This window comes from Lactuca saligna, chromosome 8 (genome assembly GCF_052625555.1).
Source record: "Lactuca saligna cultivar CGN05327 chromosome 8, ASM5262555v1, whole genome shotgun sequence".
Classification (NCBI taxonomy): Eukaryota; Viridiplantae; Streptophyta; class Magnoliopsida; order Asterales; family Asteraceae; genus Lactuca; species Lactuca saligna.
In genome coordinates this window covers 74,033,123-74,054,601 of record NC_136424.1, presented here as the reverse complement: position 1 = coordinate 74,054,601, position 21,479 = coordinate 74,033,123, and the positions used below count along the sequence as shown (strand labels likewise).

Here is a 21,479-nt window from a genome sequence, read left to right as displayed (position 1 = left end):
ATGAAAATTGGGCTGGTTTGGGGTTGCTAAACAATTTATTACTGGCTAATTTCGTTAGAGTTTCACATATTTTTAGAGTTTTTTCGTATGCGAGCATAGTCTTTCATTAGAGTTGCCACTGCTCGATTTTTTGTTGAATGATTAACTATCGATTGATTTTGTTTTGGAGTTGTTGAATGATTTCCCGTCTGTTTCTCACACTTGATTTCTTGGTGAACAATTTATTTGTTGGACTTTTCAGGCGGTGTCTTGGCTAGGATTTGTGAAATAAGGAGCTGAATGAAGAAGAGAAAGCGATATAGAGCAAAGAAAGAGATATATGAAGCACATGACGTGAAAGATGATTAACAGGGGTGGAGTATGTGGATGCATTGCTAATTAATAATATTAGCATAGTCAAAACAACCGACAAAAAAGAAGAAAAAAAATACATAAGGGTATTATAATCTTTTTTATGTGTGTCAACATCTAATACTACAAATACACAACAAAATCAAATCATATAAAAGATTTAAGTTAAAATAAAAAACTAGAAATCAAAAACACAAACAACATCAAACGATAAGGACTATTTGTGTAATTCCCTTATTTCCTTTCCCAAGCAAAAACAAAAAAGATCAAGCAAACCAGATTTGCAATCGGATTGCTTTAGTGACAAAATTAACCAAATTTGCAATGTTTTAAAAACTGGTTTGAATCGGGAATTAAAGAAGATAACGATTTAACTAGCACCGATTCTTTTGAACCGGAATGAACTGACCATTTTTTACAGAAACCGATTAAATTAAACTGGTTGAAGTGGTTAGATTAAATAAAAACATATGTAAATGAATTATTTTGCATAACAAATTTTTTTTTTTCATATCTATTTAGATTTCTTTGACTAAAAACATATAATAAATGTTATAAAGTTTTTTAATGTGTATGTATTCATCTAAAACTATATTTGTTTTTGTATTATATTTTATTTTCTTTTTGATGTATATGGATTAATATAAACTTATACTTATGTGTTTTTTAATTTATTTGGATTGATCTACAACTTGTATTTATATGTATTTTTATTGTTTAAACTTGTGAATGTCTTTGTGCGTGTAGGAAAAAATATGAAAATTCTATAAACCATTTGAAACGACGGTCAAACCGGTTAAACCGAAAACCAGTCATCATACTGGTTCAACTAAAAAATCGGTTTTTAAAACATTGTAAATTTGTGCATTCAGATTTAGGAGATGCCATGGGATGTTTGCACTTTGTATTTTGCAAACAACAACCTATAGATTGAGGTGCACAAACCATTTTATTTTGAACCGATTCGGTTCAGTGGAACTAAACCGATTTGGTTGTAGTCAACACCCGTTCACCCTTAAACTGGGTCGGTTTCAAACCGGTTCACCACCAAAATAATCCAATCCTATACGAATCGGTTCACCATAAACCAGTTCCTCAAACCTGTGATGGGATTGATACTCTTTTTTTTGGCAATGTATTTTTTGAGATATTATGGATAGTGTATGCATGGTTAATTGGAATAATGGTTAGACACTTTAAAAATTGACATATTAAAAAAGAACTCTACTAAGTATACATGTGAATCATATGTGATTTATGCATAACCGGCAACACCGATTCAAAGCTGGTTCGAAGTAAACCAGTTTGAAACCGGTCCTAACAACTAAAAATACGAATAGATAGAAAATCGACGGTTTAATTTGAGATCGATTCGGTTCACCCATAGACCGGTTTAGAGGTTAACCAGCTTTTTGGTGCTACAGCAACCAACAATATGAAGCCCAAGTGTCATGGACTAAACGGCCCATAAGCATCAAGGAAGAGGCCTCGACCACACGTTTCAAAAAGACTTCCCAAAGTCCCGTCGAAAATCGTCATCTCAATTCTCAACTACGCAGGAAATATTTCACGGTGACCACCAACCTGAGCTCCGCCGTACGCATTCGTCGATGGCGGTGGTTCTTTCTGTTGGAAACTCCTCTTTGCACCACCGCAACCGCCGACCTCAGTCGTCTGAGTTGTCGCTCAATAAGCGTTCAAGCAGTAATATCAGTTTGTTTGGCGGTAGGTTGTTCACGCATGACGGAAAACTCGCTCTTAACAGTACGCAAAATTTGTTCAACCGTTCACCTTTCTGGTAATCATTTCTTTCTGACATTATGTATACACATGTATACTTATCCATGACGGCATACTTTTTCCTTTTGCATTCTAATAGCTTTTAGTCTTATGTCATGTCGTTCGCTGTTCATTATGGTTGCTTTAGCTTAAATTCAAGAATTTTTAGGTTTAATTTGAATTGATTTAGCATATGTGTGAACTTGACAAAAGAATGGAAACAAAATTTTAGATTAGTAATGTCGTTGCTAGTCTGATTGACTGATTCATCTCAATTTTGCTCAAAAACCTATTTCTCTGTTAACTTCTAGTAGATTATTCTCAGCAAGGGTTTTAACTGGTAGTTAAAGATTACATTCATTTATGTATGTTATCATATCCTTCATTATCTTTAGTACTAGAAGCTTTCGGGGAGAAGATGCAGAATATACTGACACAACAAGATACATAAACAACTCTGAGGGACAAGATGAAACTACTGATGTGATACTTGGGAGTCAACAACAAAATAAAACCACTGTTACAAGGAGTTCATTGTTGGCACAACTAGCAATACTCCTGGGTGTTGCTGCAACCATCACATTATTGTCCATATGTTTTAAACAGCCCAATCAGGGATCATCTTCTAGTATTCAAATATTGGCTGGGAGTTCACCTACCTCTGCTGTATCCACTGTTGGTTTTTCTTTCAATGCTTTTGGATACAAGATCATACTTCCAGAATACACTCCAGGGTATATACCTGATCTTATTGTGTTCTTAAGCAATGTAAATCCACTTTTGTCATACTCATGTATAAATCTTTACTTATATTATTCATGTCAGATGGATCTATTTTTGGCTGCTGATGGCTGCAGGATGTGGACTTTTTATCAGTGAAGAGGCATTGAATATATGGGTGTGTGACTTTCTTCTATACATTTAAACAAAGCTATGTGAAAGTCATCATGTTGATATATATATAAAATATATGATCTTAAATGTTGTAGGTGGGCATCTCACTAGCACGGATGTTGTCACTGGATGGAACCAGACAGTCTTTGGCTGAATCATTTTCAAGAAATGCCCCACACATTTTGTCCACTGTATTGTGGGTATACTGGTTAGTTTATGCATCTTTATATAAATAGAATAGTCAAACTTTTCACATGCTCTTTTGCAAAACTTGCATTGTAATCTTGAAATAAATCTCAGGGGAGTTTGCATTAGTGATATGATACCATTTTACCTTGGGAGGCTTTTTAAGAAATCTGGTGCATCTGATGATGTTTATTCAAAGGTTTCTTTTTCTTCCTAGATACCTTTTGTACTTTCATATGCATCTTTCTTGATATATACAATGAAATAAAGTGATTAAATTTATATATAATGGCTGTAGTTAGGGATTAGCAAAGACAAAGCACTTGGCCTTACTAACATTGTTCAAAGATATGGGAATCTCATTGGTTTTGGTATGTTTTACTTATGCTCTATTACTTCCTATTAACATGCTCACATTTATGTAAAATTACTTTTCTGAAGTGTCATCTGTTAGTTTATTATGCCATTTCATAAATCTGTATTTCTAAACTCTCTTCATCTTTACATTTTAATTTGCAGTTGAACGATTTTCTCTAGGGGTGAGAAATCCAACAGCCTTTTTTGCTGGGGCACTGGTTAGTGAACATAGGTTTTTATATAATGCCAAACTGTTCAATATCATAAATCATAATTTCTCATTTATCACAGGATATATCCCCTGAGTGTTTCTTTGCTGGTGTTTGTTGTGGTGGCTTAATTACTCTTCCAATTCAGGTTACATAATTTCTATCTCATCACATGGTTTCCATATTTTTACAATTAATATAATAATTTAGTGGACTTAAATCATCTATATTTTTTTTGGTTATCTGATGCCTCCATTTTCACTGTGAATCTCAGCTTGCAATTGGCTTCTTACTGAGAGAACGCCCTGTATTTGCCATTGCCACTGTTGCTACAGTAGTTGTAAGAATCTATCCCTTACACCTACCCCTATACCTCAAATCATCTTGTCTTTTTTTTTTTTTTTCATTCAAAGTAAGCTAATAAATTTTTTGTGATTATACAGGGAGTATGGACTGTGTTCCCATATGCTGTGGCAGCTATAACAGCACTATTTTTTTACCTGAGAAGGCGTTACTCTAATTAACCTTGCTACCAATTAATGAGGTACCAAGGATTAGATAGATATTATTAGTTTATTACTATTAACCTATTCAAAACATTACATTATTTTCAGGATGATAGATAATAGATGGTAGATAAGAAAACTAGAAAGAAGTAAAATTTAATGTGTAGATAGATTTCGAGAGCTCATTTTTCAAACCACAAGAGCTGTCTTTTATTTGTAATTCTATACACAGCTTTATCTTCTATGAGCTATATACAAGGCTGTTTCTTACTTGTGCTTTTATATTACTGGTTAGATTTGTCTCAATTCTTACATATTATGCTCAAAAAGTGCAAACATATTTCCAATAAATACTAAACATATAATTTAAGTATTATTACATTACATCTCTCAAGTGGGAGGTTCAAGAGTTGCAAGATAAGATAGTTGGATGCTGTAGGCTTCTTTAAGTTCTGCAAGTACTGTAGACATATTTGGTCTTTGTGATGGATCTCTATCAACAGACATGGAAGCAATTGTAGCTGTTTTTCTCATACTCTCTTCATCATATGTTCCTTGTAAGCTCTCATCCACTATCTCAAATACACCCGCTTGAAGATACGGTTTCGCCTGTCAAAATTCCCAATTTTTTTGGTCAAAGGTTGACCTAACATAAGTGTAAATAGAAAAGGAGAAGTTTTTTGAATACCCATAAAACCAAATTGAATGAATCCGGTGATCCAGTTCTCCTTAATGGTTCTCTACCACAAATTAGCTCCAAAAGAACAACTCCAAAGCTATAAACATCACTCTTTTCTGTCAATTGTTGTGTGGAATAATATCTGCATACAAATACAAGTATAGAATAATAGAACTTAGAAGATCACACCTTCTTGTTAGTTTTTACAATTGGATTTTTGACAAAAGAGAAACTCACTCAGGGTCAAGATATCCTGCAGTGCCCTTCACCATAGTTGTCACGTGACTCACATCTGCCTGAGTTACTTGTTTTGATAGGCCAAAATCACAAACTTTAGCATTCATGTTTGCATCCAAAAGTATATTGCTTGATTTCACATCACGGTGGATGATCCGTGGGTTGCTCCCGTTGTGTAGGTAGTCTAAACCTTTTGCAGCATCAATGGCAATCTTAAGTCTACGCACCCAATTTAATGTTATTTTTTTGCTATTTGCTCCTGAAAAGAAGAAGAGCAACTTAAATGATACAACACAGGTCTAGGATTTATAAAACTTGACAGGTGTGAATGACATACCATAAAGATTCTCACTCAATGATCCACCTGGTAAATATTCATAAACCAGTATTTGCTGTTTTGATTCATCACAATATCCTTCAAAAGTTACAAGATTTTGGTGACAAATTGAAGACAAAATGGACACCTGGAAAGAGGAAAATCAATCCAAACATATATTCAACCATGTTATCCATACAAGGTATAGATGTTAAACATACCTCATTAATGAAAGAATCAGCTCCGAGTTTTGTTTTATCAAATCGGACTTTGACAGCTGTCAGTTTTCCATCCGGAAGCTTCCCGAGGTAGACTGACCCAAAACTACCACGCCCTAAAGTCTTCTTAAAGTTGCTAGTGGCTGCTTTGATTTCTCTGTAAGAGAAGGTTTTTGCTGCATTCCAGTTTCTCAAATCCAGGTCAGCTTGCTCACCTTCTCTTTTTTTAGATTGTTCTTTATTTCTCCTTGACCTTATGTATAAGAAAACTGCAATAGACACTGTAATAAGAACAAAAAGTACTCCTCCAACTCCACCAAGTACAACTGCTAAATGGCTATGAAGTTTTTCCTTCTTCTTGTCAAAAACCGAGACTTTTGGTGCATCAATTGATGCATTTGGTGTAGTATTATAGCAATTTGATATGGAGAAGCTTAGACACAGATTCCCGGATGTTCTGCACACAATCATTGTGTTAGTTTGTGTTTCTGTAATTGCTTGGAATCGGAAACAGCGATTCTTGGAATGTCGGAATCGGGACTTTCATACCTTATTTCAAGACTATCTTTGTTCAATGTCTTTGGGATGGTGCCTTGTAGTTGATTGTTTTCCAGACTCCTAATAAATTATAGAAATCAGTGGAACAAAGATTTTTAGCTGATCGATTCACATAGAAAGCACTCATGATTAACTTACAACAGGTGAAGATTCTTCATGGCTCCAAGGCTTTCAGGAACTAAACCTTCTAAACTGTTGTTCTTTAGATCCCTACAACAGAGAAAAAAAACATTGTGATTGTTGTTTTTGATAAATGATCATAAAAATATGATTAAGATGAGCCTTACAGAACTTGAAGGCTGATTAATCCATCCAGATCAGTCCCAAATGATATTAACTTATTAAAACTCAGGTTCCTGCAATTGTATTAAGTCCATACATTTCTTGATTAATAGCCTTAAAATTCAAGAAACAAGAAAAAAAATTTAACTTTAGATGTGTGTTGATCATTACAGATATTCAAGACTCTTTAAGCCACCCAGGTTTTCGATTTCCCCTACAAGTGATGTATTATGAAGATCTCTGCATTATATAACGAAATAAAAGAGTTAAAGAAAAAAAAAAAAAAAGAGGAGCTGAATTGAACTGCTTGCATGCTGTTTTTAAGTTCTTCCTCACAGTGTTTTTAGATCGAATAGGTCACTGAATGTAGGACTGATTGACCTCAATTCAATGTCAAATAGTTCCCTACCAATAAGTCAAAAAAAAAAAAAAAACTTAGAAAAAATATTCGAATGTGTTGAAAGTTTTAAATCTGACACATGTTTTTTTTTTATTATTACAATGAGGTGACAGAACTTCCTTCACATTGTATATGTTCCCAGGTTGTTGGAGAACATGGATCATCTTCCCATTCAAGATCCAACCCTGTGGACTCCTGAATAACTTGAAGAGCTGAAACTGCAAAAAAGGGCATGGATGAAAAAGACAGGTTAATAGGTTATATTATAACATGCTTCAGAGGGTTGTACTCTACACTCTACAGTGTACAAGTACAAGTGGGTGGAGGGAGGCTAACCTACTGTTGTAGAGGATTCAGGAGGTATGTTTGCTATCTCATACACTTCAATTGCATTGACAAGAGGGTAGAAAGTAATATCTTTGAAAGTAATATTCAAGTTCTGGATTCCTTTCCTTAAGAAATACAAGCTCCCAACTTCCCATATTTTTACATTATAATTTGATGCAACAACTTCCCCATTAATCAAGATGTCAAAGGTGGGTGAAACCGGAAGAATTCCAGCGAAATATACAACAAGATAGTAATCTCCAAGATTTTGGAGGGCAAAATTGTAACTTAACCCTTCTCGCCTAGCCAAAACTCTACCCGTTTGAACAACGGGTAGAGGAGGACGCTCGTTGAGGCTCCATGTATCAAAAGTTTCAGGGTTACTGAATCCAATTGATGTATGAAAAGGTGAAAATTCTTCATCTGGATCCCATATCCTATCGTATTCATCCAAAGGGTACCTACAATTATAACATCATCTTACTTGGGAACCAATCAAGATTTAAAAAAAAAAAAAATGAATAACAACGGAATCGGAATTCAATATTCCATTCCATGGAGTGTTTGGTGGCCGAATGGACGGAATTCAATTCCATCATGCTCCTTCATATTCCATTTTTGATGGAATTGAATTCCGTTCATTTGTCAGCCGAACATATCATGGAATGGAATAGATTCTCAAATTCCAATCACATTGCATTCTCTAGGAATTTGAATTTTGAGATTTCATTCCATGACAAATGGATGGAATTCAATTCCATTCTTCCTTTTATAATTAAAAACCAAATTACCCACATTAAAATAACAGTATAAGAATTAGTTATTCAATTTTTATTATCGAATTCCATTCCATCTACATTAGGTTTCACAGATTCCATTCATTCCAAAAACATACCTAATAGAGCCATTAGTAAAACCACAGTTGATTCGGTAGCGTTTTCTAAGCAACTTGTTTGTAAAATCTTCCATTCCGTTATAGTAACCTCCTTGAGGCATTGGTCGGATTTCAATTGAAGAAATGACCGGAATCCCACCATTCGGAATGGAATTCAAGCATAACAAAAGAGTCTCTTTGTCAATTTGCCATATGAACTCTTCTACCCATGGATCTTTAAATGATAGGTTAATAGTAGCAGAAACAGCTGTTCCTAGAGAAACAGAAAACATTGGTGGCTGTTGAAGCCCATCATAGTTTTTATACATGAAACTGACCCGAATAAGAATCAAGGATGAATATGTGTAGTTTATTGGTAGCTTATAACAGTTTCGGTTCTTAGGATTTGGGAAAAAACGAATGGAGTCATTGAAATCAAGAGTTGTGGTGTTCCCTTTTGTGATGTATCCATAGTCTGATACCCATGAAATGTTGGAGGAATCAATGAAATTTGTAGCTCTTCCACATGATAAACTCCAAAAACCTGTTGCAAAAATAAGTTAGGATAAAAGACGATAAATGTTTTAAAGAAAAATGTAGCACCTTCTTGATTAGATGAAATGAGGTTTAGGTAGCTTAGAAACAAGAAGGTAGTGAAGAAGCACCAATGGAATTCCATATGATTCAGATAATTCTAGTGATGGAAGACAACCCACCCACAACTTAATTTAAGACATGGGCAATTGGGTTTTTCTTTTCTTTTTCTTTTAGAAAGTATTTAGTTATGGTGAAGTGATGTGAATACTTGATAACTATTATTAGCAATTGCCTTGGATATTACTAATATTGGACTCAAAATAGGAAGTGTTATTTGGGTAATTTTCAAACCTTTTTTCAAGGGATGAGTAAAGGGAGGGACAGTGATCATGAGGACGTGCTGAGGAATTTTACAATCGCAATCATTTAACCTCCACTTTCATGATTATATAAGAAAACGATTTTATACCTTTTTAGTTATTTCTTTTCAAATAATTATTTTTTTGTCCATGAACATCTTCAGTTGGCTATTCTGGTCGGCATTCTGTTTGGTTCGAGCCGAAGGTGGTAACACAATTGAATTGGGCAGGACGTTTATTAGGTTGAAACAAGTATTTATTATTATTATTATTTATTATTTTTAAGTATGAATCAAAAGAGATATTCTGAATTGTTGATAATAAAATAATGTTCAAAGTGACCTATTTCAGGACAATAGTACCATGGTAAGGGTCCTAATGGATACAAAATTTCAAAATACCACATGCATGATTGAACATTTGTAATCATTTAGATGCTATAGCTTCTTTGAGCAATTATAATGGATAAAGTGATTGTTTTGAAAGCTAAATTTTAATTACATTTAATTAATCCTTCAGGTGGATTTTATTAGAGAGTTACTATTGAAATTGATCTTTATCTTAAAGTGAACATTGACTAATGAAGTAATGATGCATAGGATACTTAAACCAACGGCAATATTTCTTTATATATGATTGTTGTTTCACCTTTTCCCCGTTACTTTTGCATTTAACAAGTTGTAATGAAATCAATTATCAAGAAAACAAAAGCTAAACCATTTTTTTTTTCCAGAAATGCAGTGGTGAATCTATATTAGAAAAACCTATAATAGAAAAACATGTGATTTCCTAATTAAAAGTACAGCAATAAAAGTTAAATAATCAACAATATTTGTGGTCGTATATCTTTAAAAATCACACCGATCAGTTCAACTGAAAACTTGTCAAGCCACCAATTCACTAAAATTGGTTAAGTCGGCAAAAAAACAACTTTAGAGAAATATAATTTTGAGGTTAAAGTTTGGCTCGATATTGCTAGCAGTCCCGATTGACTCAATGTTTGTAAACTAATTTTGAATCGGTTGTACACCATATTTATTAGAGTGTGTAAGCTGCAAATCTTAATGAAAAATTTACACAAGATGTATATATATGACAACCAAAATGTTTTGTACGATATAATTATCAAAATAGAGTAAGCTTAAGAAGTTTATTTATGGATTTGAACAAGCATCCCGCAGTTGAAATATTTGTTTTAATGAGAAGTCAAAGAGTTTTGTTTTTTTAGAAGTGAAGATAAGTCATCGGCATATGTCAGAGCTAGTGGGGATTGTTGTAGTTTTCCTTGTACTATATGTCGATGACATTTTACTCATGAAAAGATATCCCAACCTTACAGAGTTCAAAAACTTGGCTTGAGAAATGTTTTCCTTCGAAATACTTGAGAGAAGCATCATGCATACTAGGTATAAAGATCTATAAAGATAGATCTAAGCGAATCATTGGATTTAGCGAAAGTACTTAGATAAAATCTTGAAGAAATTCAAGATGCGGGACTCTAAGGCACTATTTGTTTTTTCTGAGGTAAAATGTCTGCAATCTGCGGACCATATGTGTAGAACTCTGCAGCAGAAGAGGTGGATCAAACGTCTATAGTCTGAAAAAAAAAATATTGTTTGTTTTTTTAACATCTGCAAACTACTAAAATAAACTAAAATCTAAATAAACTGGTTTTTTTAAACTACAAAATGATTTTTTAAATATTTTTATGACTTTGTTCTAAATAATTAACTAATCTAGAGCAACTTTTGTGCATTTTTGTATAAAAAGTGAATAAAAATGATACAAATCAAAGTATATATTAGATAAAAACCAACAATTTTTGTCGCAAAGTTAACTTAAACATTGTAATTAGAAATCAAATAATTTGATACATAAATTGATGGAAATCAACTTTGATTTTTTTCATTTAAATCAGCTAAAAACATGACATAAAATATTTTTCTAGAAAAATTGACGATATTATATTAAATAACGTTTTATAAAACTTGACACAAAAAATATAAGAATATATTATGATTTGTTTTTTCATATTTATATAAACAACTTCAACAACCATTTTTGTAATAAAATTTTTAGAGTAAATTCCACAAATGGTCCCTATGGTTTAGGGTAATTTACACGTTTGGTCCCTAACTTATTTTTTTAACTCGGAAGGTCCCCACTGTTTGTTTTTGTTACGCGCATGGTCCCTATCTTACCTAAAAATACTATTATACCCTTGATTTTTTTAATTTATTTAAATAAACACTCCCCTAATCTCACCCCCTCACATTACCTCACCTACCCCATCATTTTTTTCTCTTTAAATAATAGTCTTTTTAGATAAGATAGGGACCAAACGCGTAACAAAAATAAACAGTAGGGATCAAACGCGTAATAAAAACAAACCATAGGGACCTTCCGAGTTAAAAAAATAAGTTAGGGACCAAACATGCAAATTACCCCAAACCATAGGGACCATTCGTGTAATTTACTCAAATTTTTATTTATAAATTTGTCAAAAATATCATGTTTTATCATCGAACTTTTTTTTAAGTATTGTAAGTTTTTTTTTTCAAATTTTTTATCACTAATAAAGTTGTAATAAATATAAATTCAAAAAACTATAAAAATAAATAAAGATATATGTGTTTTTTTGGGCTAAAAGATATTTGAAGATATTAGAAAACTCTGGTCCACATCTGCGTCAAGAAAAAGGCGCACAAACATTTTTAGGTCTGCAGTCTCCAAAAAAACAAACAGTCTGCAAAAGCTAATGTCTGCGCGTGGTATGCGGCCCCGCAAACAAAAGAGACCAAAAAGATCTGCAGACAAAAAACAAACATCACCTAAGAAAAGGTTTGTTCCTATGCAACATAGTATGACATTGAGCAAAGTTTAGAGTCTTACTTCAAGTGATGAGCTAGAAAAAATGAATCAAGTTTCATATGCTTTGTTCGTGGGATCAATCACGTACACCATGATATCTACTAGGGTTGATATCTCATGTACCTTGAACATGACGAGTCGTTATCAGGCTAACATTGGTGAAAATCATTAGACTATTGTCAAAACATTCTTAAGTATCTTAGGAGGATAAATAACATGTTATTTGTTTATGGAGATATGGAAGAGTGCAATGTAAAGGGTGGTATTGATGCTAGTTTTTAGACTGATAAAGACACTTCTCGTTTGCAGTTAGGATTTGTGTTCTTACTGAACGGTGGAGCAGTGATTTGGAGGAGTTCCAAATAAGATATAATAGCGGATTCGATGACAAAGGATGGGTATATAGTAGCTAATGAAGATGCAACAGAGGCCATGTGGCTAAACAAGTTCATTGATGATCTCAGTATTGTTTCAAACTTAGAGGGTCCTGTTGAGATCTTGACAATGAGGGTGCAATCATCTTGACTAATAACCCAGAACTAAAAAATGCACATGGCATATACTAAAGAATTACCCCTACGTTTAAAAACTTAATGAAGAAGGATACGTCATAGTCAGTAGAGTCACATCGAAAGAGAATCTTGCAAATATGTTAACCAAACCATAGTCGCAAACCATACATCACACTCATACTAGATTGATTGGCATTACATTATAAATTTTATCTAATTTGATGATTATTACGTTTATAATATGATGGATTTCAATCACTTTAATTAATTTATTATTAACTTACTGAATACTGGTTATTAGTAAATTATACATGGAGATTGACATGACATAAAGATGTGATTAATACTCGTGTGTACTTAATAGAGATTAAGTATTCAAGTAACACACTTATAAATAGAGATTAAGTATTCAAGTAACACACTTATAAGATAGTAATATCATATATTTTGAAATGGAAATACATGAGATTCATAGTAGTCATATGAGAAGGTCTAGGTACAACATGATGAATGGGTGGGAACGATATACTTGGGCCTCACGATAATTTGGTACTAACATCAAATGTACGGTTATACTCAAACTAAGTTGATTATGGATCAATAGTGTAGCCTTTTGTTGCTCATAAGAAATCTATATCAAAAACATAATCTTGAATATTATAAAACAAAGTACCATTTTATCACTTAATAAGAATTGTAATACCTCTAGGTTATGAGTATAGATGTACACCTTGTTAGGCTAAAAGCATAAGACCATACAGTTGCTATGACATGTACAGTAAGAGACTCTTCAAATTATGCACATGGTTACAAGTTGGTAACTTCCCATAATTAGCAATGTCATTTTAGGTTACACAATATAATTTATTAAAATAAAAGTTATGATGCATTAATTTGAAACTAATTAAGCTCAATAAATATCTATTATTAAGTCATTTTCTCCAATTTTAAGTAATTAAACTAATTAAGTTATGATTCACTCACCGAGGGAGCCAGCCTCCCCTCTCCTCAAATTATTCATTCATTATCAATCCCTCTCTTGCTCGATCAAGTTTAAAACAAAATGACTAGAGTTCACGCATTCCAATCAAATTTCATTAATTAAAGTCGGTCAAAAAAACTAATCAGCACAAGATTTCAAAATGTCTTCATTTTTTTTGCAAAACCAAGTATCAGAAATTTGAACAAAAACATTTGATTCCACAAAATTAAATCTGAAACACGATAAATTCTCATATTGCAAATAAAGATATAAATAGTCTCCAGCATCAAACACAAAAATTCCTAGACAGAAACTAAGATGAAAACCTTTAGTAGGTAACAGGGGCAAGGATCTCAAGTTGTGGCCCAAGTTTCTCTGCTGCAGCCTTCTCTGCCTTTGCACGCAGTTTATTAAGCTGCTTCTTCCTCTCATACACCACTTGAGCCTTTTCCTTCCTCTTCTTCTCAAGATCCTGCAATAACACCACAACACATAAACAAATCAATTACTATCTGAAACAACTTTTAAACAAATACACCATGAAATAAAACAATGATATTAATAAATAAAGAAGTATGTAAGTTCACCTTGATGGTTTCATAATGATTCCATCCGACCTCAGAAGATAAACGGCCCAATAAGCAGTACTTATGTCCAGCTGTTAACCTCAAAACCCTGCAATTTTATTTTGAGAGAGCCATCTTCAATCAGTTGTTATCAATGTATACAACACGAACTACCTTAAACCAGAATAGTAAAATCTTCCATTCGGGAAAATTTCCAGAAACAGATAAAAACAGTAGGTATAGAATTGATAAAGGTACTAACTTGAGAGCATCAGGGATGACCATTCTCTTCTTCCTGTTGTAAGGAGTAGGAACCCCTTCATAAACCTTCAACCTTGCAAGAGCAGCAGCTCCACGCTTAGTCTTGTGTGGAATCATTCTGCAAATACAACAACAGGCTCAGAACAAGGGTAACAAAGAATAAGAATTTAAGAAAACAACAAGAAATCAATTTGTTCGAAAGCTTTCAGCGGCAACAGAATTATCACATAAGACAACACAACGATGAACCATATGATAGTATGCAAAAGCTAATCATTTGTAACTGATCTTTCTAATCAACCTCATATTCTTCCATTCAGATCACAAATAATATTCAATGTTACAGTCAAGTTCACTAACATAGTGAGTGCTAGTTAGATTGATTTCTGATTATCACAAACAACTTAATCAATCTGAGAAGGGTGGATACGCATTGGTTCAAACTAAGGGAGACGAAATACCATAACTGTTTTTGGAAAGTTTGTGATTGTGATGTACAAGTAAACAAACAGATATGTAGACATAAATGTGTATGATTAGAACAGTTTACCCTCGGATGGTACGCCAGAGGATCTTAGAAGGAGCACGGAAATGGATAGGACCGTGAGACGGCTTGGTGTTCATACGCTTACGAAGAAAACGGAGGTACTTCATTTTCTGACGAACAAGGCCGCCGGAAAGACAGATTTCTTCACATCTAACGACGGTGACTCTCTGGCCGTTGAGAAGTTCTTTAGCCAGAATAGACGATAACCGGCCAAGCATGTGATGGCGAGCATCAACAACCACCTCCTTTGCGCATATTCCCGATCCTGACACCATTTTCTCACCTCTCTTGCTTTCTCTCAAGCCCTACGCCTCCGTCTCTAGAATCGCTGCGAGGAGGAATGTATGTGTTGTATTTAGGGTTAAGGTGTTTAGGGTTTTGTACACTGGTTTGTAGATAAGTTGGGCCGATATTAAAACCCACTTCCAAATCTCATGGGCCGATACCCAAGCAAAATATATATACAACTAGACAAGAACAAAGATTATGCAAGTATTATCATCATATCAAATTTACTTGTATTCTATGTTTTAACAAAATAGTTGGTAAGTTTGATAATAAGATTTGCGACTGATATTCATTCTTTATATATATATATATATATATATATATATATATATATATATATATATATATATATATATATATATATATATATATATATATATATATATATATATAATTTGGTATTAGTTGTCAAACTCATGTTTTCTATCATAATATGCAATATCTTTGTGTAAATGATATTAACATATATACTACCATCATAATTATTTTCTTACGATAGAAAAATTAGGTTATAACTTATGTAATACACAGTTAATAAATTAAAATAATATAGATATTTTTTAACATATATATACTTATGTGGTCTTTTCGACGAGTAGTTTTTGGATAACAATTTGTTTCATTTCAGTGGGTTGTATCGGGTGGGAATAAATTTTTTAATAGAAATGACATGTGATGTTGATTTGTGGTTTTGAATAAAGGAAAATTTAAACAAATGATTATGTTTAGTTAAAAATAATGAGAATGAACAGAATCATAAAATATGATGCAGACCGAATAATAATATAAATACATTTGCACTCAATCAATATTTAGAATCTCAACTACTATTGTTCAATAATAGAGAAAAAAGCTTCAAATGACATATAGTTCTTATTTTAATCAAATTATATTTATCGGGACCTTTATGATGACTATTAAATACTCGTGTGAATGTTAGAGTTATATATAATTAAAATTCTAACATGATGACTATTAAATACTCGTGTGAACGTTAGAGTCATATATAATTAAAATTCTAACAGGCCTAGAATGCGTGATTCCGTCTTATTTATTGTTCCTTGTTTGGTTGTAGACTTGGGGTAGACTCACTCATTCGATTATCTTTTCGATCTTAATTATATACGATTAGTTCACACCAAGCGATTATAGAGGGATCTGGTCGGGATCATACTACGAAATTTTATCACTATTTATCGAAGCACTTGTACTGCTAGTACTAACTAATTATGGTGCAAATATTCGCAGTAGAAATAACAAGAATAAAACTGAAAGCACTACAGACAGATACAAAGAATACATTATCGCTCTAAATAAACATCCCTTCCGAATCGACTTAACACCTGTTACAATAAGAAGTTCAGACGTCGTCATTTGACATGGATTGGCTTGGTGCTCACCATACCAGTTTCATGTGTTATGAAAAGACCCTTCGCCTAAACCGACCGACTAATGAAACCCTTTCAATCTATAAAGACAAACCCGACACAAACCTCTGAATCGTCTCTCGCTTCAAAGCTCATAAATACCCACACGAGGGGTACCATGCATTCCAAGCCCACACATGAGATAAGAAATAGGAAGCAAAAAACATCAAGGATGTTCCAGAAGTCCATAAACTTCACAAAGTATTCCCAGCAGATCTCCCGGGAATACCACTCGTATAGCAAGTCAAGATCAAGAAAGGAAACTAAGGAGATGTGGTTCATCTATCATTATTAGGTGTATACGTGAAGGTTGTATATAATTAAGATTCCACAGACTTAGAACGTGTGATTCAGCCTTACTTCATGTTCCTTGTTTGGTTGTGGGCTTAGGGCAGAATCACCTATTCGACTGTCTTTTCAATCTTAATTATATACGACTTGTATATACAGAGTGATGATAGATGAACCAGGTATGTGTCACAACATGAATCCCAAGAAAAAATACTCGGGACTACGGGTGGACACGCTACCAATTGAGTGATGAACCAAATCCATACACTCCTGCCGACCAAAGCAAATATGTGAAATAGTAAAGTCGGCATGAACGCATCATAAAGAGGCTGTGGGACTGCATAGTGTACCACAATCGGTTATTACGGATATGGAACAATCAATTCTCCTAACACTTTCAACCGTCATTATAGAAGCCTTTTAAAAACCCAACTCGTCGTAAGTATAGCTTACCATCCCTAAACAAACAGTTAGAATGAGTGAAACATCCATACATTGGAAGTTATGCCGAGAGCTTGCATGATAGACTTTGGCAAAGCTTGAGATACCCTTTTACCACTCCTCGAGTTCTCATACAACAACTATCACACTAGCATCAGAGTTGCCCCATTCAAAGCCCTATATAGTCGCAAGTGCAGATCACCTTTATGTTGGGTTGAAGTGGGGTGACACACAACTAGTGAAGGGATAAGTTCTTAATAAGACTCTCACCGACCCCGGGATCATATGGGAAAGTACTGAGAAGATCGTTCAAATCCGTGAACAAATGGAAGCTTCTAAATACTAACAGCAGAGTTATACGGAGAAAAGCTGAAACGCCAAAAGAGGACCTGAATAAACCTAGGAACGAGAAAATCAAATGAAACAAAAGTAGCCACATCTTTTCCCCAACCCTTGAAGTTTCATTCACAATGCTAATTTCAGGACAAAATTCCTTCTAACGGGGGGATGATGTGACAACCATCAACTTAGGGTCAAAAAGTCAACCCAGTCAACTTAACTTGTACTAGTATGTGACAACCTGAACCAATTTTTGTTAATGTTAGCCGATTCCGTTATATAAAATTTTCATTTTTATTTAGTTATGTCAAATTTTATGGTTTGGAAAACCGTTTAAGTTATATAATTGAATTTTATATATGATTCGGAACCAAAATCGAGCAAAAACCCGAGTTACTTCGAAAAATCAGGGAATCCAGCCTGACCGGTGTTCACGGCCGTGAACCCGATCACGGTCGTAAACCCGTTCACGGTCGTGAACCCATTCACGGTTGGTGGACCCTATCACCGACCATATCCCCAACCTATATATGCGTGGTTCCTACCCGCATTTATACATTTCCGACAGCAAACATACTTTATCTCTCTCAAAACCCTCACCCGAAAACCCAAGATTTTTCAAGTTTTCACTTCATCTATCACTCTATCCGCCTTGGAACTTGTTTTGGAGCATCAAAACATTCGTTTTTCATCAAATCAAACGTTGTTGTTTTGAGTTCACGACTGCAAACCCTTCAAATATTCATATTTCACCTATAACAGGTTGTGAACCCTTCAAACCTTCAAAGACTGTAAATTCTTCAAGGCAGTAAACAATTCACATCCGAGAACAGTTCGCACCCGAGAACAGTTCAAGGCCGTAATCAGCCCTACACCACGAATCTTGGCTGCAAACCCACTTTTCCAATTCGATCGAGCCTCGGTAACATTCCTTAACCAAAAGCAAGTGTTTTTCTAATACTTTGTATAATGAAATCGCTAATTTTTAGATAGTTAGGATTTCGTTAACTTTCTGTACAACTCAAGGGTCCTCAATTCCAGTCTCGTTGTCCGACACCTACACGTAATCATTAGTGAGTTCATACCTTACGCTTTCATTATTTTAATGTTTTTAGGGAGGGGGAATACAAGCCATACACAAATGATTTTGTGAATTTATACATGAGGATTTCAAACACGCTTAAAAACTGATGCAGTTGATATAACCATACAGTTTCCACATTTTTAAAAAATACGTAGATATTTTATCACTTTTATAACATGTTGAGCATACGGGACATTTTCATCTTACAAGCATAATTGCGTAGTTTTCAGATCAACACACAAGTTAAGTACATAAAATACATGCAAACTATAATAGGTATAGTTTGAGATTTCCATGCACGGTTTTACATTTACAAGCATATAAATTATGACAGACTTAGTTTATGATCTTCAAAGCTATATTTCGGATAACAAGAACACATTACTAAATAATTATTTAAGTATAATTATTACTATACAGGTATACAAACGGATTCAAATACAAGATAACAGTTCAGAATTACACGTAAACTATTTAATACATGATTGTGAGACAACACTTCATTTGTACCATTCGGGGTACTGGCTAAATCCTATCCTTTAGTGTAACCAAAGTCTCCTGGAGGGATAGCGTGAGATTTATGAATAGATTTATTCGTGACTGACAATCCCACGCCTAAACTGTTAGCTACGGTTAGGCAGACATGCCTGAGGTGACAAATATAATATCGTCTGACGCCTGAAAAACGTCGCAGAGGTCATCAGTCATATCAAGCATGGTTATACGACTCACAATAGTATAAACTAACCCTTTTTACGAAATTTCGTTATTCATTAGTTTTATTTTAATTAATAGAACTATTATACATTACACTGGAGGATTCCAAGGATACGATTCATGGTTTTATTTTAAGAAATGAAGCTACTATACATACTGGTGGTGGCCAGGGTTTTCAAATAGAACATTCTATACATTACTGGTGATAGCCAGAGTTTTCATACAAAAGGGTTTTCATTTAAAGTAATGATATACAATACATCTGGTAGTAACCAAACATGCAACTAATACCTTATGGAACACAATAACAAATACATATGTTAGAAAATATTGGATTTTCTTTGGAAGCATACAAACATTTATATATATTCAATGACAGGTTTTCATTACAAAAACATTATTATGAACTCACCAACTTGATGTTGATACTCTTTCAAAAATCGCTTGTATTCTTAGGAAATCAATAGACTGGTACTCCAACAGGCTTTTGAGAATATGGAGCGTATAGACTCACGTCTTTTATATTTTGTTACACACTTGATGTACACAAACTATGTATCAAACATATGTGAATACCTATATTTTTAATGTAATGGTTGTGTTTACTTTGATTACTATGATGCAATTGTATTGATACTGTATATGACGTCCTCCACCCCCGAACGTTTCCGCCATTTCGGTTTGGGGGTGTGATAGATTGGTATCAGAGCTATTGTTTATAGTGAACTAGGTATATCGAACCTTACATGGTATAAAAATATAAACACTAAGAGGTTGAAGTGATCTGAACTAAAAGTATACTTTTTAAAATATAAGTATACATACATACCATAAACAGTATCGCAGTAGAACAAAACCAAAAGTATTTGGATGTTGGACACTAAAGTTAAACCTAGATAGTTATGTAGTCGTGTCTGGAATCAATATAGTCTAATCAACTATATTTATTTGAGACACGACCAACATGTGTTTGGGATTAATTGTGGTGTTGCAACAAGCTAAACTTACCAAGCTATATACAACAAGTGATCGATAGAACAGAACATACAACTTTAAAAATACTATAGGAGTATTTTAGCTAGAGCCGAAATCAGTGTAAAGGTTCATTCCATGTGTTGCTACTTATTTCTTTTCTAGCGATAGTTCACTTGTATTGGCAGCCTTTCTTCGTATATCGCTTAGTAGAACGCTTTCTCTATCAGGTGGAGATATGTCTTGTTTCATATCACTTGATTCTATGGAACTTACCATCATCTTCTTCTTCATTCTTTTAGAATAAGATGCCTCTGAAGAAGAGACCCAACAGAAAGAACAACAATCCCCCGACAGATCTGGCACCACCACCTCCTCAGTTCGATCCTGCTATGTTCCAAGCAGAATTTATGGCCGTTGTGGCTGCCACGATGCCGCAGATTAATTCTGGCGGCTCTAGCAGATCGGGAAGTGGTACCCATCCCCTTAATCTTGATGGTGGTCAGGGACATCAGAAGGAGTGCTCCTACAAAGACTTTATGAATGTGAAACCCAAATCCTTTGACGAAAATGAAGGTGTCATTTCCCTCACTCGTTGGTTCGAGAAGATCGAATAAATTTTCAAGATATTTGCGTGCCCCGAGGCAAGCAATGTGAAATTTTCCGCATGCACCTTCACCAATAGAGCCCTAACTTGGTGGAATAGTCGAGTCAAATCCCTAACTCTTCCTGTCGATAATACCATGGGTTTGGAGATTTTAAAAGAGTTAATGCTTGCAGAGTATTGCCCTAACGGCGAGATGCAAAAGTCGGAGCACGATCTCTGGAACCTGAAGATGAACGGTTCCGACATTGCTGTGTATACTGCTAGGTTCTGCGATCTGGCTCTTCTGTGTCCCGATATGGTCACCCCGGAAAGCAAGGAAATTAAGAGGTACATTTGGGGATTACACCCCCAACTCAAGGGAACGTCTTGACTGCAAAACCTCTTACATTTGACACGCAGACCCTGATAGATCACAGAGTTGATCATAAACCTGTAACAACCGTTCTCGAACCACCAAAGGCGAGTGGTGAGAAAAATAAGTTCTGGAACAAACGCAAGGGCAAAT

The 21,479-nt window shown here is 34.3% G+C and overlaps 3 protein-coding genes across 4 annotated transcripts; 1 reads left to right on the top strand and 2 right to left on the bottom strand.

Moving 5' to 3' along the window:
* The first annotated feature begins 1,873 nt into the window (after positions 1-1,873).
* LOC145008164 (uncharacterized) lies at positions 1,874-9,377 on the top strand. Of its 2 annotated transcripts, XR_013663282.1 has the most exons (12): positions 1,874-2,149; positions 2,526-2,864; positions 2,956-3,028; positions 3,120-3,232; positions 3,325-3,409; positions 3,509-3,581; positions 3,730-3,785; positions 3,859-3,924; positions 4,051-4,116; positions 4,220-4,320; positions 7,115-7,332; positions 9,234-9,377. XR_013663282.1 is itself a non-coding variant. In XM_078966785.1 (10 exons), exons 1-10 carry the CDS (start codon positions 1,962-1,964, stop codon positions 4,298-4,300), a joined length of 1,140 nt encoding a protein of 379 aa, XP_078822911.1. In that variant the 5' UTR covers positions 1,874-1,961; the 3' UTR covers positions 4,301-4,552. The 2 variants fall into 2 exon arrangements, 1 of the variants encoding a protein (XP_078822911.1); XM_078966785.1 differs by lacking the exons at positions 7,115-7,332; positions 9,234-9,377 and having other exon boundaries at positions 4,220-4,552.
* Positions 4,468-8,981, bottom strand: LOC145008163 (Leucine-rich repeat protein kinase family protein). Its single transcript, XM_078966784.1, has 14 exons — positions 8,777-8,981; positions 8,195-8,717; positions 7,309-7,760; positions 7,073-7,190; positions 6,909-6,977; positions 6,744-6,812; positions 6,578-6,646; positions 6,429-6,500; positions 6,282-6,350; positions 5,736-6,189; positions 5,536-5,662; positions 5,199-5,457; positions 4,971-5,103; positions 4,468-4,891 (listed from the first exon to the last, which is right to left on the bottom strand). The coding sequence occupies exons 1-14, from the start codon at positions 8,850-8,852 to the stop codon at positions 4,673-4,675; spliced, it is 2,709 nt and encodes a 902-aa protein (XP_078822910.1). The 5' UTR covers positions 8,853-8,981; the 3' UTR covers positions 4,468-4,672.
* A 4,283-nt stretch (positions 9,378-13,660) lies between the features above and the next one.
* LOC145011144 (large ribosomal subunit protein uL13w-like) lies at positions 13,661-15,174 on the bottom strand. Its single transcript, XM_078969782.1, has 4 exons — positions 14,812-15,174; positions 14,263-14,379; positions 14,022-14,109; positions 13,661-13,906 (listed from the first exon to the last, which is right to left on the bottom strand). Exons 1-4 carry the CDS (start codon positions 15,081-15,083, stop codon positions 13,763-13,765), a joined length of 621 nt encoding a protein of 206 aa, XP_078825908.1. The 5' UTR covers positions 15,084-15,174; the 3' UTR covers positions 13,661-13,762.
* Between the last annotated feature and the right edge of the window lie 6,305 nt (positions 15,175-21,479).

Bases quoted from the DNA above. Each gene is read 5' to 3' on its own strand.
- LOC145008164 (XM_078966785.1), top strand. From the start codon at position 1,962: ATGGCGGTGGTTCTTTCTGTTGGAAACTCCTCTTTGCACCACCGCAAC. The intron at 2,150-2,525 runs GTAATCATTTCT...CATTATCTTTAG, and splicing joins TTCAACCGTTCACCTTTCTG to TACTAGAAGCTTTCGGGGAG. The intron at 3,786-3,858 runs GTTAGTGAACAT...CATTTATCACAG, and splicing joins CCTTTTTTGCTGGGGCACTG to GATATATCCCCTGAGTGTTT.
- LOC145008163 (XM_078966784.1), bottom strand. From the start codon at position 8,852: ATGGAATTCCATTGGTGCTTCTTCACTACCTTCTTGTTTCTAAGCTAC. The intron at 7,761-8,194 runs GTATGTTTTTGG...TTATAATTGTAG, and splicing joins TTTACTAATGGCTCTATTAG to GTACCCTTTGGATGAATACG. The intron at 6,351-6,428 runs GTAAGTTAATCA...ATAATTTATTAG, and splicing joins ATGAAGAATCTTCACCTGTT to GAGTCTGGAAAACAATCAAC.
- LOC145011144 (XM_078969782.1), bottom strand. From the start codon at position 15,083: ATGGTGTCAGGATCGGGAATATGCGCAAAGGAGGTGGTTGTTGATGCT. The intron at 14,380-14,811 runs GTAAACTGTTCT...TTGTATTTGCAG, and splicing joins CTCTGGCGTACCATCCGAGG to AATGATTCCACACAAGACTA. The intron at 14,110-14,262 runs GTTAGTACCTTT...ATAAAATTGCAG, and splicing joins GTCATCCCTGATGCTCTCAA to GGTTTTGAGGTTAACAGCTG.